Below are 17,638 nucleotides of genomic sequence, written 5' to 3'. Positions count from 1 at the left end.
AGCAACTGCTGCTGACACATGAAAACTGGCTCTTACTCCACCGATGAACCTCGGTGACACATACCTATCATCCATGATGATTCCTTGTACCGTCTTACAATATATACTGTATATATATATATATATATATATATATATATATATAAAATTAACATGGAACATTTGTCAGAAATATGCACCAGTGTAAATGTTCATCCCCCAATATTTCTCCCAATCCTTGGCCCATGTAAAAGAGCCTTAAACATGATACACTAAATGTAAGCTACCCTTTGGTGTGTTAATGCTAGATAGCAGAGGTGTAATCATAGATGTTAGATGTGCACCTATGATGGAGAGAGAACTTCAGATGGTAGAAGTGAAATCTCTAATAGTAAAACTGTGACCCCAGATGATAGAAATGCAGCCACTGATGGCTAAGGTGCAACCTCAAATCGTTGACGTGTTATCATAAATGATGAAGGAGCAATCACTGATGATGTAGGCCCAATGGTAAAATTGTGACCCCAGATAATAGAAGTGCAACCACTGATGGTTAAGGTTCCACATCAGATGGTACAGAGGAGTAGTGATGAGCGGCAGGGGTCATATTCGAATTCGCAACATTTTGCAAATCTTATGTAGAATATTCGTTGAATATTTGCAAATTTGAATATTCGTTATACTTTACGATTTTTTTACTTGAAAAATCGTCAAGGTAATGATCTTGTAATATGCAAATTTTTATTGCGAATTTTTCAACTTATAACTATTAGACAAAGAAGATTATAGCACTATATTAGCTAAATTGCTCTATATTAGTTTTTTTTCTTCGAATATTCGTTATATTGTTATAACTTTGTTTTTTTGAATATTCGTAATATTCTAAAACAAGAATATATAGCAATATAGCGAATATTTGAAAAAAAAAAACGAATATAGAGCAATTTAGCTAATATAGTGCTATAATCTTCTTTGTCTAATAGTTGCAAGTTGAAAAATTCGCAATAAAAATTTGCATTACGAAAATTCGCAAACAACACTACTCCTAAAGTCAAATATACTGCAGCCTTCTCATTGGCCCACAAGCTAGAAGCAGAGAGGGATCATGTGTACTGATTTTAAAAAAAATAGAATATTCAAAATTACGAATATATATTGCTATATTCAAAATATTAGCAAATTTTCGAAGTACCTATATTCGCGATAAAAATTGGAAATTTGAATATTCGTGATCAACACTACTTTTGGAGGAGTAGCCATTGATAATAGATGTATACTATCAAATGGTATATATGAAGCCTCATATGTTGGAGGTACGATCATAGATGGCAGGAGTTCAGCTACTGATGGTTGAGTTGTAACACCAAATGACAGATGAGAAGCCATGGATGGTAGAGCTGCAATCTTAAATGGTTGATATGCAACCTCAGATATCAGAGATACTGCATTATATGCTACAGAGGTAGCCACTGATGTGCCATCATAGATGATGGAGGTACAATCATATTTGATAAAGGTGCAATCTTAAATGGTAAAAGTCTATCTCAGATGACAAAAGGGCAGCCACTGATGGTTTTATAGGGCAACCTCAAATGGTAGAGGTGTAGTCATAGATGATAAAGGAACAGTCACTGAAGATGTAGGTGCAATATCCCATGGTGTGCAACCTCAGATATCAGAGGTTCAAACTTAGATGTTAGAGTAGTAGCCACTGATGATGGAGGGGCCATCATAGATGTTAGTGGTGCAATCATTAGAGGTGCAGTCTCAAATGGTGAAAGAGTGACTTCAGCCATTGATGGTTAAGGTATAACCTCAAATGAAATGAAAGAGGTCCATCATCCACTAAGGTTGAGCTATAATCTCAAATGGTGTAATCGTGCTGTAATACAGTATAGTACATGAGAGGTGCAATCATAAATGGTAGAGTTTCAGCAAACGACTTTAGAGGTGCAATCTCAAATGGTAGATGTGCAAACTCAGATAAAGGAGGTAAAACCTCAAATGGCAGAGGAATAGTAATTTATGTAAAGGTTCAACCTCCAATGGTAAAAATGCATTCATACTGAATATGGTAGAGGAGCAACCACAGGATGTTGAGATTCAATCATAAATGGTAAAGGATCAGTCAACAAAGGTAGAGGAGGAAACTCATATGGTAGAGCAGCAGCCACAGATGTTCAAGGTGTAGTGCAAGACTTTAGAGGTACAACATCAGAATGTAAGGGCCCATATTCAGTTGTATGTTGAGCTTCTGTTTTCCATGGCTTAATCCTATAGGCTTTATTGTATTTTCTTGTATTACAGAGATGCTACTTGATACAACACAAGAAACCTCAGAGATTGGCTGGTCAACCCACCCAGACGGAGGGGTGAGTATCCCGAGTGAGTTTCACTGGAGAATATATTTGTTGTCACCCAGCTTTCCTATTTTTATTTTTATCCCCTTTTTTTTATTTCCCTAGTGGGATGAAGTCAGTGTTTTAGATGGCCAGCGACGCCTACTGCGTACCTATGAAGTCTGCAACTCGTATGCTCAGCGCTCCAACCAGAGTAACTGGCTGCGCACAGGATGCATTCCAAGCCGTGGTGCTCGACGTGTATATGTCAAATTACGTTTTTCAGTACGAGACTGTGCCAGCCTGCGGCCACCACCATCTCGCCGTCACCTGGCTTGCAGAGAAACATTTACCCTGTTTTATCGCCAAGTGGATAGTGCTATGGAAGCCGAGGAATGGGAATGGTCAGAAGAGTCTTGGATAAAAGTTGATACCATTGGAGCTGGTAAAAGCTTCACACGAGAACCTGGAAAAGGAGGGCAGGGTCCTCGGATGGATGAGAGAACTATAGACTTTGGACCAATAAATAAAAATGGATTTCACTTGGCTTTTGTGGATTCAGGGGCTTGTCTATCTTTGGCTGGAGTAAAAGTTTATTTTAATAAGTGCCCCGCTACTGTCAGGAGCCTGGCATCCTTCCCTGAGACCCCATCAAGTGGAGAAGGAGGGGCATCGCTAGCAGAAGCCATAGGTAACTGTGTAATTGGTGCTCATCTTCTGGGTACCACAAGGCTCAGTCTACATTGCGGGGGAGAGGGCGAGTGGATGGTGTCAAGTGGAAGCTGTGCCTGTAACCCAGGAAGAGAAGAAAATGAAAAAGGAACTGAATGTTGGGGTAAGATACATGCACCATACCATGTGGCTAAACAGACCCACCACACTCCACTATGCGTGTCCATAACATGCTTCTGTTAGAGGTTGTAATGGTAAAAGTGCCTAAAGAGTGAAACTGTCCTTCATTAGCAAATACGAGAGTAGGAAACTAGTCCAAGGATGCCTTTTCTGAACCCTCTCACCTAAAAGGATGCATATTTGGGTGTTTGAACACGGATTGGGCACTTGGGAGGCATGTAAAGGCATAAGGAGACAGCGCCGTAGTACATTTTATCATAGATCCCAATGTACATCCCTGATTATGTGGATTTTTAAGTTACGGACTCCAGTTGGTACTTCAGGAAATGATGACATATTTTTGGGTGAATTGTTTGCCATTCCGGTTTAATATTTATCAAACCCATCTGTATGTACTCAACTTAAATGCACTTTGCAGGATCTTCAAATGGGTCCCAAATCAGGTCCATGACTTATCATAGTAAAACTATTTTTAACTACTGCTAGAAGAGATACAGTACCTACATCCTTAAGAGGTTTATGGAAGAAAGGCAGTGACCACTCTATAGGCACCACATAATTGTTTCTCTGATAGTTATCAGTTTACGGCTTGCCATTATTGATATAGACCTGGGCTGGTGTTTAGAAATTACAAGCTGAAAACCACCATAGGGCACATCAAGGATTATACTAAATACCACTATTGTTGAGCATACACAAAGCCTTATGGCAGCACAAGGGAATTCCTACAATTCCATAAAATGTGCTACCACTGCACAAGGTGACACCACGTTACTGTGGTATCCTCCCCCCAAAGCAATGCAGTACATCATCTGATGAACCTTAATACAAAAAACACTCTGTACGGCTTGATCTGAAAGTACTATGTGGGCCCGTAGCTTTCTTTGTATGTCATATTATTGCTCTAAATTGGTACAGGACTGTAATATGGTCTATAGTGTTAAGCGCAAATTTTTGAATCACAAATTTTAATCGTGAATATAGCCACTTCGAGAATTTGCGAATATTTAGAATATAGTGCTAAATATTTGTATTCACGAATATTCAAATCGCGAATTTTATCGCAAATTTTCCTATTGCTGATTTTTGCAATCAAGAAAATAATGACTGGAGATCACAAATTCTCGAATTCGCGAATATATGATGAATATTCACCCAAAAAATTGCGAAATATTTCGAATTCGAATATTGCCCATGCCGCTCATCACTGATGGTCTAATAAGGGACATCATTTCATCTGCATTATCTGTTGGTGCTGGGTCTGAAATAAGATGAGCAAACGGATTTGCCCGGCCCTGACAATTTTACGTCTGCTCTGCTGCTCCAAGTAGCACTAGGTCCAAAGGTGGAAGCAGATCCTCTGCACTTGGGCTACCACAAAAATATTCAGGGCTGGGCAAGGTATCTGGCTCTGTGAATCAGGTAGCAGGAGGGAGCTTCTTCAGCAGCAGCAATGGCCCCTCGCAGGTGAAGAACTGTAGTTGATGAGATAAATTCAATGAACATTTTGAACAGCACAAGCACACCACATGCTCACCAGGAGGTCAGTATATGGAAAACTGATTTCCTTCACAGCCTGAATAGAATAATTATGAAGATCAGGCGGCTAAACCAAGAGTGAGAGAAAGAAGATTATCAGGAAACAGACGATCATCGACTTGAGAAATAAGTCATAAAAAGAAAGAGAAGCCTGGAGATCTTCTGTACCATAAATCTAGTCATCAAGGAGGCTTCAGATTCATTGTACGTTCAGTATACAGTATACATACGTTCTGCTCTTTCCTCCATTGTCTGCATTAGAAAGTTGCAGCTCAGATTATACCGATGTAATCCCTTAAATCCCTACTAATATAATCAGTTTCACTTCAATTGAAGATTGAGAACTGCCTGGAAAATTCTGATTAAAGTGAAATTATGAGGGAGCCTATATTTTCTTAACAACAGAAGACCATGTGCCTGATCATTACTGTTAGACAAAGTAGTCAATGCAAATCGAAATATAATGAGAGTTTTCTTTGTAATATTTAGGGGAAACATAACTAAGTTCAGTCTCAGGACTATTCATGTATAACGGAAGTGTTAATTGTCCCCACGGACATGTATTAGGACGGATCAAAACCAAATCCCTCTCAAAGGCTTCCATTTTGCATTCTGTCCAAAAAATTCAGTTCTATTCCGTTTTAACTCTGTTATAACGGAACCCTATAACGGAATTCCATAACCAAATGCGAACCCGCCTTAAATGATATCCGAGTGACACTGACAAACATAGCTATGGGTAAATGTATGTTTGATGGCTCTAACATACAGCGTATTTAAAACCAGAGAGTTAGGGTTGTAAAACAACACAGGCAATCCTGGCAGGGATTGATGTTCAGGAACGGCCTGAACTTGCTGTCCCTCTCTCTCTTCAGAAGGCTGGTACCCTGGTCAAAGCATCTCAGCGTCTTCTTCTGGTCACTCAATAGTCTGGAGGAGTCTCCTCTTCTAAGCACTGGTCCCTAACTGCAAAACACTAAGGGCTCTGACTGTCCTCCTTATATACAGTTTCTAGCTGAACTAGAACCTTCTAGTGGGAGGGGTGGAGTGGAGAAGCTCAGCCCAAACAAATACAGTGTTCCAACTCTGTCCATTAACCTCTGTCCATTAACTCTCATTGTCCATTAACCCTTTCCACTGTGCTTTACAAATGAACAGGGTATACAGACGTGGACAAAATTGTTGGTACCCTTTGGTCAATGAAAGAAAAAGTCACAATGGTCACAGAAATAACTTTAATCTGACAAAAGTAATAATAAATTAAAATTCTATAAATGTTAACCAATGAAAGTCAGACATTGTTTTTCAACCATGCTTCAACAGAATTATGTAAAAAAATAAACTCATGAAACAGGCATGGACAAAAATGATGGTACCCCTAGAAAACACAGAACATAATGTGACCAAAGGGACATGTTAATTCAAGGTGTGTCCACTAATTAGCATCACAGGTGTCTACAACCTTGTAATCAGCCATTGGGCCTATATATATGGCTCCAGGTAATCACTGTGTTGTTTGGTGATATGGTGTGTACCACACTCGACATGGACCAGAGGAAGCAAAGGAAAGAGCTGTCTCAAGAGATCAGAAAGAAAATTATAGACAAGCATGTTAAAGGTAAAGGCTATAAGACCATCTCCAAGCAACTAGATGTTCCTGTGAGTACAGTTGCACATATTATTCATAAGTTTAAGATCCATGGGACTGTAGCCAACCTCCCTGGACGTGGCCGCAGGAGGAAAATTGATGACAAATCTAAGAGACGGATAATCCGAATGGTAACAAAAGAGCCTAGAAAGACTTCTAAAGAGATTCAAGGTGAACTTCATGCTCAAGGAACATCAGTGTCAGATCGCACCATCCGTCGTTGTTTGAGCCAAAGTGGACTACATGGGAGACGACCAAGGAGGACACCATTGTTGAAAACGAATCATAAAAAAGCAAGACTGGAATATGCCAAACTACATGTTGACAAGCCACAAAGCTTCTGGGAGAATGTCCTGTGGACAGATGAGACAAAAATCGAAGTTTTTGCCAAGGCACATCAGCTGTATGTTCACAGACGAAAAAATGAAGCATATCAAGAAAAGAACACTGTCCCTACTGTGAAACATGGAGGAGGCTCTGTTATGTTCTGGGGCTGCTTTGCTGCGTCTGGCACAGGGTGTCTTGAATCTGTGCAGGGTACAATGAAATCTCAAGACTATCAAGGAATTCTAGAGAGAAATGTACTAGCCAGTGTCAGAAAGCTTGGTCTCAGTCGCAGGTCATGGGTCTTGCAACAGGACAATGACCCAAAACACACCGCTAAAAACACCCAAGAATGGCTAAGAGGAAAAAATTGGACTATTCTAAAGTGGCCTTCTATGAGCCCTGACCTCAATCCTATTGAGCATCTTTGGAAGGAGCTGAAACATGCAGTCTGGAAAAGGCACCCTTCAAACCGGACACAACTGGAGCAGTTTGCTCATGAGGAGTGGGCCAAAATACCTGCTGAGAGGTGCAGATGTCTCATTGACAGTTACAGGAAGCGTTTGATTGCAGTGATTGCCTCAAAAGGTTGCGCAACAAAATATTAAGTTAGGGGTACCATCATTTTTGTCCATGCCTGTTTCATGAGTTTATTTTTTTACATAATTCTGTTGAAGCATGGTTGAAAAACAATGTCTGACTTTCATTGGTTAACATTTATAGAATTTTAATTTATTATTACTTTTGTCAGATTAAAGTTATTTCTGTGACCATTGTGACTTTTTCTTTCATTGACCAAAGGGTACCAACAATTTTGTCCACGTCTGTATATCACACCAAACATATGAAATGCAGTTACACAGTATTAAACAGTATGCCTCATTGCAAGTTAACCCTTTAAAGTGAGTTAAAGTAAGGCCTCATCAAGGGGAAATAGGCAAATGTCCACAAATGTCAGACTTTAAAGTGCCCCTGCTCCAGGGCACTAAAGTAACAGTAAGTGAATTAGCAGCAAGGAGCAGCAGCAGCTGAGGCAGTGGCGGAAGCAGCAGCAGTCATATGGTACATGTTGTCAGGCAGCGACATGATGAAGGCAGCAGCAGCCATACAGAAAATGATGGTTGGCAGGCAACAGCAGTGGCATGATGGAGTCAGGCAGGCAGACAGCAACTACAGTATGTCAATATTTGACACCGTCTGCAAGGCCAGCCGGTGAAAATCCTCCTAAAACAAGCCTTGGTTCATTTTGACAAAAATGATGTTTTGCACTGCTGGAGGACAACTTGGTCTGTTTGAGTTCTCACCATGCCCCCTGCAGCACTATAAACCCTCTCTGAGATCAGACGAGATCTTGTCAGATCTGACAAGAAAGAGTGTGCTGTGCCAGTTTGGGGCATTGTCCCAGTCTGCCTGCCCAGGAATCCAAGGGGTCAAGGAACAGGGTATGCACCAGAGATTGGCCACAGTGTAAGTAGGCTTGAACTTGGGCATTGGCGAGAACTGTCAGCTTGCTGACTGGCCTCAGCCTGGCGCGACACATGGAAAAACTGTTCCATCGTGTTCAGGAGACTGAAATGGCTGCTGCTGCTGCTGCTGTGGCTTCTGCTGCTTGTGGAGGTGGGTGTGCATAAAGCCGGACTGCAGGGGCAATACATGAGTTACGGTGGGCCAATGGGGATAGTAATTCATTTACTCACGCAGTACAGTGGAGGGAAGGACAGCACTAGATCCTCTGAGGCACCCTTTATTGCAGGGAACACCAGCCAGATGGAAGTTGAGGTGCCCTCAACTTCCATCTTCCAACAGTCCTGAAACATTTGATTTAAGTAAATGTACAACTGTTTCTACTACAACTGACTCCTCATCCTTTCTGCTACCTTCAACATTTGCACCTTAAGGTGCTGGTGTCACGAACACAGGGGCCTAGCCACCAAAGCAGACATGGCCCTGGCTGTTCCTTGGCAGGTACCTTGCCTCTACTATTTATTGTTGCCACTGTCGCCACCACCCTTCTCCACTGGTGATGCCTCCTCCTCAGCACCCTGATCTGGCTCCCAGGTCCTGTCCAGCACCCTCCCTGCCGAATTTATCAGACTGTGAGATATCATGGTGTGCTTCTAGGTCCACCTCCTCTGCTCTGCCTTTTCCAAGACTGCCACTATCGCTGCCCCCACTGCCAATGCCCTGGCTACAGGTGCCACTATTATCACCTCCATCAACACAGCTATGTATGGGGTCCCCAAACTCCTCCCGAACATTCTTCACAGGGCAACCCAAACAGTGATGGCTCTCACACAAGTCATTATCAGGGAGACTCTCTCTGTGATATGACGTGGTGTTTTTTTTTGTGCCACTTCTTAGGAAAAAAAGAAGAGGCCCCGCTAGAAAGGGGCATGAAGACAGAGAGGACTCCACTGAAAGCCTTCTCTGGGGTTGCAAGTAGGAGGAGCAAAAGGAACGGTGTGACCACTGGCTCCATGGCATCTTTCGACTGAGAGAAGGACTGAGCCATCCAATCCCAAATCTCATTCTTTTTCTTTTCAATGATAATGTTGCGCCTTTTACGAAGCCAGCAGGGACAACTGCGGCCTACTTCTACTACTACTACTACTTCTTCTAGCCGGATAGCTGGTGCTGTTACTACCCAATTTCTGCCTCTGAGTCATTCATTGGGAACCCTTCCGTGGCCGTGACATTTTTGGGCCTCACAGATAATGTTGTGCGCTACCCTGTGTATTAGTGTGGTAATCACTTATATGCTGGCTTTAATAATTTCAACAACCCTAAAAAATTGTAATTGGAAGTGTATGGAGACAGAAATAAGAGGCCTAAATTAAATATCACTCACAGATACTTTTTGGCGCTACCCTGTGTATTGGTGTAGTAATGTTGTATATGCTGGTTTTAATTATTTCAGCAACCCCAAAAAAATTTGAATGAAAACATATGGAGACAGAAAGAAACGGAAACGGATTTAGAACTAAATCAATCACTAACAGATCGTTTTTTGCTCTACCCTGTGTAGTTTTGTAGTAATCACATATCATGTCTGGTAAGGCAGGTACCAGACATGCGTTGCAGAGGGAAGGGAGACCAGTTGCCCTAACACAAGGGAGAGGTTACAGTGGTGACCCCTAACTTACCTAGCACTGGCACCTGGCTGCCCTGACGTCCCTAGATGGGTTGCTCACCTGTATGCCGATCTCGTGCCCCGTCCCTGGCTTACCCTGAAATAAGCCCTAGGTAGTGAGTAAGACGGTGGGAACACTAGACCTCATCACTGACACCTAGGGTAACAACAGGGAGTGGACAAACAATACAAACACTAATTATAATCCCCGAAGGGAGACGACAAACATAGGAAACAAACTGGAGAGAACCGGAGATCCAACCGAACTGGTTCCAACTGCTCCAGCAGCTCCACAGCAATGCCACCTAAGGTCAGACTAGAGAACCTGAAAGGAAGTTCTATATCTGGCAACAAGGGAAGTAGGAAGAGAGACTAAATAGTGGCTGTGAGTGGCAGACCAAGAACAGCTGAAAGAAAAACTACAGATACCTAGATAGGTCAAAAAGGATAGTAAGCCAAAACAGGAAAACCTGGACCGGAATCCATTCCCACAACTAGGTCATGGAGCGATCCCCTGAAATCGGGCGAGTAGCCACCCGATGCGACCTTCTGACCCCAGGCACCACAGAGTCCGCGATAGGTCGTGACACCCTCGTGACATCAGATATATATGCTTATTTGAATAAATTCAACAACACCCAAAAAATAAATTAGAACCATGTGGAAACAGAAGTAAAGTAAAAAAGATTTAGGCCTAAATTTATTATCACTCACAGATAATTGTGTGCACTACCCCTTGTATTGGTATTCTGATCACATATATGCTGGTTTACTTAAATTTAGCAACCCTTCAAAAAAAAATGTAATTCCAAACATGGAGAAAGAAATAAACAGAAATGGATCATTGAGACCTGACGCTTAATTTCACATTGTTACTCACAGATAATTTGGTGCACTACCATGTGTTTTGATGTAGTGATCACCTATTCTGGTTCAATTAAATTGAACAATCTATGTGAGATGACCTGACATAGAGTTTGCACGAGTATTTCAAGTGTTTCACTAAGGTTTAAAAGGCTAGATCGATGGTAGAACACACATTGTACAGTTTTGCATTATTTCACCCCACCCCGACCTCCCTAAAAAAAAAAAAGGATTTCTGTTAAAATAAAAAAAATATGAAAGTAATGTCATTGCAGGTAGCTGGTTTTGAGGTTTGCAGCAGCTACAGTTGTGCTAGGAGGCACAGGCAGCCTCTGCTCCCTTCTTCTCACTCCCTGGCTGACAGCTTTCCCTGCCTGTCCCTATTCTACACACACAATTCTGTCCCTGGCAGTAGAATACAAGCTTAATCGATTTCTGACTCTCCCTCTCTCTACCACCCTCATTTACAGCCCAGAATGGCATTCTGCTTGGGCACCTCCTTGCCTGCTGCATCACTGATTGGCTCATCCAGGCTGTCTGTCGGCCTGTGAGCCAATCAGGGCAAGCCCTCCCCTCACTTCCTCTCAGGGTCATGTAAGACCCCTTCTTCTTGCTCCCTAGTGCTTTTTCCCACCGGCATGTGCACTTAAATGGAGCTACGCACCATTTTAATGGATATGTTCGAAACGAAACTGAAAAGGTTCAGGTTCGTTCTTCATCCCAAAAAAATGAAAACTTCAGAACGAACCTGGCTCATTACGAACTGGTTCGCTCATCTTTCCGCTGTATCTTTTAGGGGTGGTCATAGAGACACCATTCTGATCGCTGCAGGTCATAAGTCACCGGATGCTGGGAGGAGTGCTCATAATTTGATAACACTCCACCCTCCTTTATTTTCTGCTTTGCACATGTTCTGCATGAAACCCTGTGTATGTACCCGATATGCTAGAGGACGACTGTAAGACATGTTCTGTCTACACTCCTCCAATAGTCCCCTGATGAACTCTTTGGGTGAAATGCTTTGAGGCAGGGCTTTCTATGTAGATTTTTAAATATTTGTGAGATCAATAGGCTTAGAATTACATGGTACAGTGTTATAGGGACAGGTTACCGTGTGGGGCCACCTTTTTCGGAGCAAAATCTCTGCCTCTACCTATCAGGGCTCATCAGAGCCAGCAGCCCCATATTATCACTGAATTGTTGTTTTGCCCAGGGTGATTACCATCAAAAAAGTCTCAAACCGCCTGGACAGGACAAACAGGTGCTGGCGGAGAGATAGTGTCAGGTTTGTAAATAGAGATCGTACATATGACTTTTATTGTAATTACTTTATACATTGTTATTTACATTTTTTATGATACAGTATAGTCTTTTTTTTCTGTTTCTCCATCCCTTTTCGCCCTCGTTATTTCTTTTTTAGTATTTTGCTCTCAATTATCTGATGATCGTCTGTCTCTGGTGAATCTGGGGGTGCAGTAAAACACATATTTACACATTCACTGGCGGAATGAAAAGATAGCAGTTTACTCTGCCGCTGGCGATGTATTCCTAACATCTCCAAATTATTCCCTCCCGTTTCGTGCTTCAGCCTCTGGACATCATATCCCCCTCCCCACGTCTTGTGCGTGTAATCCATTCTCCTCAATACACACATCATCTCTTAAATTTACAACAATTTCTACTTTGAATTTTCCATGTGACCTAGAATTGATTTTAAATGACAAATGCACCCACTAAAGGAAATCAGAGGAGGGGGTCTGAGGAGGCCGGCGGGTAAGGAGACAAATACTTTTATTTAATTCTCTGCATCTTTAATTTGTCAAAAGTCTTGAAGGCTCATGTGAGGTCGAGTTCAACTTTGGAGAAAATGTCCTTCCTTAAATTTTTATTTTGTAATGTTTGAGCACAAAATCAGACACTTTACACAGTTTTTGTGACTCGTAGTTGTTGTTTAGTTTCATACAAAAAAAAATTGGCTTATTACTCATACAAAAATTGGGTGCCCCACAACCTTCCATTAAACATTCATTATTATAGATTGGAAATAAAACAGTAATATTATACTGAGCAGTTCAGGCTAAATATTGGTTACAGCATGGAGGGTGGGGGGCTGATATATGATGTGTTTTTGGATGGAACGATAAGATGGAACGATAAAATAAAATATGTAGTAAGGCACACCTGATGGTTTCATTACTGCATTGGGGATCAATCTAGGTTTACTAAATTGTTGGCTTTTGTGGCAGCTACTTGACCACAGTATAGGAACTATTAGATCGGAGGGGGTCTCAGCACCACTGATCACAAGAATAGGGAACCCATACCCCTCAGAGTTTTTGAAAATGAATGGATCGGCATGCACACTGATGCTTCTTTCATCTCTATGGGGCTTCTGGAAATAGCTGAGCATTGTACTCAGCTGTCTCTATAACTACTGTAGAGATGAATGGAGCAGCAGTAGCATGCCCAACCTGCTGGTCTGTTCATTTAAGAGCTCTGAGGGGTATGGGTTTCTCATTCTGGTTCCCCATTCTTGTGATCTTCATGGGGGGATAACTTGTAACAGCCCCAAGAAGCATCTAGAACTATGTTTATGCACAGTGTTCTTCACTTGTTAAGTAGAACCCCATTGCCATGGCAAATTGATGGTACCTCTTCTTTGTCATGCAACTCCTCTGCCATCTCAAATTGCCGCTTCAGTTCTACCCTTACTATGACACCATTAAGACTTAACATGAATGTCTTTGGTCGTCTGCCAATCTTCAGCCTGTTGTTTCTGACAGTTCAATGGATATACTCTACTGATAGTCAGGGTTGGTATAAAAAAATTGTTGACTTTTGTAGCAGCTGTCTGACCTCTATACTAGTGTACGAGAATCCTCTTCAAAATCCATTCTTTCCAGCTGATCCTGGCTCAGTCTTGATTCTGCCCAATCCATGAGCAACATTAGGTAGATGAAGGAATACAATTCTTCATATTGTTCACCTCTCTTGTGTTTTGCCACAATATACTTCATTTTTTGTTCTGCATCCCATTGCCACGGTAAAGCTGTGATGCCTACGTTTTGAATCCACATTTCAGTGAAGGTTTTAGGCTACTTTCACACTTGCGTTCGGGGTTCCGTTTATAGGCTCTCACAAGCGGCCCCGAACGGATCCGTCCAGCCCTAATGCATTCTGAGTGGATGCGGATCCGCTCAGAATGCATCGGTATGGCTCAGTTTGGCCTCCGTTCCGCTCAGCAGGAGGACACACGAACGCAGCTTGCAGCCTGGCCGTGCGGAGCAAAACGGATCCGTTCAGACTTACAATGCAAGTCAATGGGGACGGATCCGTTTGACGTTGACACAATATGGTGCAATTGCAAACGGATCTGTCCCCGATTAACTTTTAACCTCTTAAGGACATAGGGCGTACAGGTACGCCCTTGTGCCCTGGTACTTAAGGACACAGGGCGTACATGTACGCCCTGTGCATTTTCGATCACCGCCGCACGGCGGGCGGTGATCGGAACCCCGTGCCTGCTCAAATCATTGAGCAGGCACTTGGAGCAAATGCGCCGGGGGGTCCGGTGACCCCCCCATGTATGCGATCGCAGAAAACCGCAGGTCAATTCAGACCTGCTGTTTTCTGCGTTTCCGGGTTATTTGGGTCTCTGAAGTCCCGATAACCCGGAACAGGATGGTGATGGTGGTGTGATTTCACTCCACCAATCACCATCCAGCGATCCTGAGTGGTGATGGTGACATCACCACTCAGGATCGCTTTCTGATTGGTCTGTGGGCGGTCCGGCGGCAGATTCAAAAGAGGCAGGCGCTCCTCTCCTCCTCCTTTTGTGTTCCGGAGCCGGAGGAGAGAGGAGCTGCCTGCACGTGTCTGCTGCACCCGATCTGCGCCCCCCAGGACCCGATCTGTGCCCCCCAGGACCCGATCTGTGCCCCCCAGGACCCCATCAGGTACATAGGGACAGCTAGGGAAAGTTTGGTTTAGGCAGGGAAAAAAAAAGGGAAAGTTAGTTTTTGAACTTTGATTGCATCACCCTAGTTAGGGTGTCTGGGGTCCACAGCACAGCTGTGTGACCATAGACCCCCCAGGGGTGCTGCCACTTGCCCCCCCACCCCCTGCCCCCCCCCCCACCTTTTTTGGGGTGCATTTTTTTTTTTTTCGTGTACGCTGACTGTGGCCGGCACTTAGTGTCCGGCCACTGTTAGCGCATCGCACACCCCACCGCTGATCAACTTCGGACGGTTGATCAGCGGTTTTGAATTTTTTTCCCCACATTTTTTGCCCTTTTTTTAGTTAGTTTATTTTATTTTTTTTCTGTTAGTTTTAGGGTGAGTTCGTGAACACCCGTGCCCCCACACACACGCACACAAAATAAAGAGTTACACACACGCACATATACACGCAGACACACACTCCCCTATGGCCCGCCGGACGTTCTCGGCCGAGGAGGCATACGCCCAGATTGCCTCTGACTCCGAGAGTCCCAGTGAGGATGAGGATGACCCCACATTCCTGTTGTCATCCGCATCCTCCTCATCATCTAGCGATGATGATGAGCCCCCAAGGCGGCGGAGACGCCGCCAGGCGGAGCAAGGGGACCGCCATGTTAGGGACCCTGTGGCCCACACTAGTACGAGCAGCTCTGGGGCTCGTACTGGTTTCCCGGCCCACCAGTTAAATCCACCGGAGCCCCCTGCCGGTGAACTTGTCTGGTGTAGCCCAGAGCGATACGAGCCTGTGATTCCTGATTTTGTAGGCCAATCAGGAATCCAGATTTCCACAGTGGGCTACACTGAATATGACTTTTTTTGTCATTTTTTCAGTGACCCACTGGTAAATCTGATGGTGGAGCAGACGAATCTGTACGCCCAACAGTTCGTCGCTCAACACCCGGGCTCCTTTTTGGCCAGGCCCGGTGGCTGGACGCCGGTCAGTGCAGCCGAAATGAGGACATTTTGGGGCCTCGTGCTGCATATGGGCCTGGTCAAAAAACCCAGTGTCAGGCTGTACTGGAGTGGGGACGTCCTATACCAGGCCCCACTTTACAGTACAGCCATGACACGCTCCCGGTTTGAGGCCATCCGGAAATGTCTGCATTATTCCGATAATGCAGCATGTCCCCCCCGAGGTGATCCTGCCCATGACCGTCTGTACAAGATACGGCCGGTCATCGATCACTTTGGGGCCAAATTCATGGAGGCCTATGTACCTGGAAGAGAGGTCGCGGTTGATGAGTCTCTCATTGCGTTCAAGGGGAGACTCATTTTCCGCCAGTATGTGCCCTCCAAGCGGGCGAGGTATGGCGTGAAGCTATACAAAATTTGTGAGAGTACCTCAGGGTACACTTACAAATTTCGTGTATACGAGGGGCGAGATTCCCGGATTCAACCCCCAGAATGTCCCCCCACTCTGGGTGTTACCGGGAAACTTGTGTGGGACCTTATGTACCCACTGCTGGATAAGGGTTACCACCTTTACGTGGATAACTTTTATACCAGTATCCCCTTGTTCCAGTCCCTTGCCGCCAGATCCACGTCCGCTTGTGGGACCGTGCGGAAAAATCAACGCGGCCTCCCTGCCCACCCCCTCCAGGTACCTATCCCCAGGGGTGAGACCCGTGCCCTTACCACTGGAAACCTGTTGCTGGTCAGGTATAAGGACAAGAGGGATGTCCTTATGCTGTCCACAATTCATGGTAACGGCATCACCCCTGTCCCTGTGCGAGGTACCGCGGCAACGGTCCTCAAGCCCGATTGTATCGTCGCTTACAATCGGTATATGGGAGGAGTTGATCTCTCTGATCAAGTCCTCAAGCCATATAACGCCATGCGCAAAACCCGGGCATGGTACAAAAAAGTTGCGGTCTACTTGGTGCAGGTTGCCATGTACAACTCTTTTGTACTATCCCGAAGCGCTGGCAGCACAGGGACATTCCTCCAGTTCTATGAGGCAGTCCTCAAGGCCCTGATCTTTTCGGACCGGGAAAGAGCAGGCCGGAGTACCTCGGGAACTGTAGGTGCCCGGATCGTCCCTGGCCAACACTTTCCAGGTGTGGTCCCCCATACTGGAAAGAAGGGACGAACCCAAAAAAAGTGCAGAGTGTGTCGCAGGAGGGGGATACGGAAAGACACGACTACTCAGTGCGACACTTGCCCCGATCATCCGGGCCTCTGCATTGACGGTTGCTTCAGGGAGTATCACACTTCCATGGAGTACTAAATTTATATCCCAATTTAGCACTGACATCGGATAAAAAAAAATGGTTCTCAGACTTGAGACACCCAAAAAAACTAAAATAATTTATTAAAAGTAGACATAGGTATTGCCGCGTCGGTAATAATCTCCTCTATAAAAATGCCCCATTACCTAACCCCCCAGATTAACACGGTCCAGAAAAAAAAAAAAAAGGTGCAAAAAAAGTTTTTTTTGGTCACCTTACATAATAAAAAGTTTAATAGCAAGCGATCAAAAAGTCATATAGCCCCCAAATTAGTGCCAATAAAACCGTCATCTCATCCCGCAAAAAATGAGCCCCCACATAAGATAATCAGATAAAAAAAAAAATAGAAAATGACTCTTAGACTTTAGAGATACAAAATTTTTTTTAGGGTATCAAAAAGGATAATATAGTCTAAAACCTAAATAATTGTAAAAAAAGTTGACTTATTAGGTATCGCCGCGTCCGTAAGAATCTCCTCTATAAAAATACCCCATGACCCAACCCCCCAGATTAACACAGTAAAAAAAAAAAAAAAAAAATAGGTGCAAAAAAATATTTTTTTTGTCACCTTACATAACAAAAAGTTTAATAGAAAGCGATCAAAAAGTCATATAGCCCCCAAAATAGTGCCAATAAAACCGTCCGCTCATCCCGCAAAAAATGAGCCCCCACATAAGATAATTGGCTAAAAGAAAATAAAAAAAATGACACTTAGACTTTAGAGATACCCAAAAAAA

At 43.7% G+C, this 17,638-nt stretch overlaps 1 protein-coding gene across 1 annotated transcript in view; it reads left to right on the top strand.

Moving 5' to 3' along the window:
- The first annotated feature begins 2,288 nt into the window (after positions 1–2,288).
- The window catches only part of LOC122940167 (ephrin type-B receptor 5-like), an 89,472-nt gene continuing 74,122 nt past the window's right edge, over positions 2,289–17,638 (top strand). The window contains exons 1-2 of the mRNA XM_044296587.1: positions 2,289–2,351; positions 2,445–3,153. Of these exons, the coding sequence (XP_044152522.1) occupies positions 2,289–2,351; positions 2,445–3,153 (772 nt within the window). The remainder of the gene's footprint in view (positions 2,352–2,444; positions 3,154–17,638) is intronic.

Source organism: Bufo gargarizans, chromosome 6 (assembly GCF_014858855.1).
Source record: "Bufo gargarizans isolate SCDJY-AF-19 chromosome 6, ASM1485885v1, whole genome shotgun sequence".
Taxonomy (NCBI): Eukaryota; Metazoa; Chordata; class Amphibia; order Anura; family Bufonidae; genus Bufo; species Bufo gargarizans.
The sequence above is the reverse complement of the archived record's forward strand: the minus strand, read 5'-3'. Positions and strand labels throughout refer to the sequence as shown.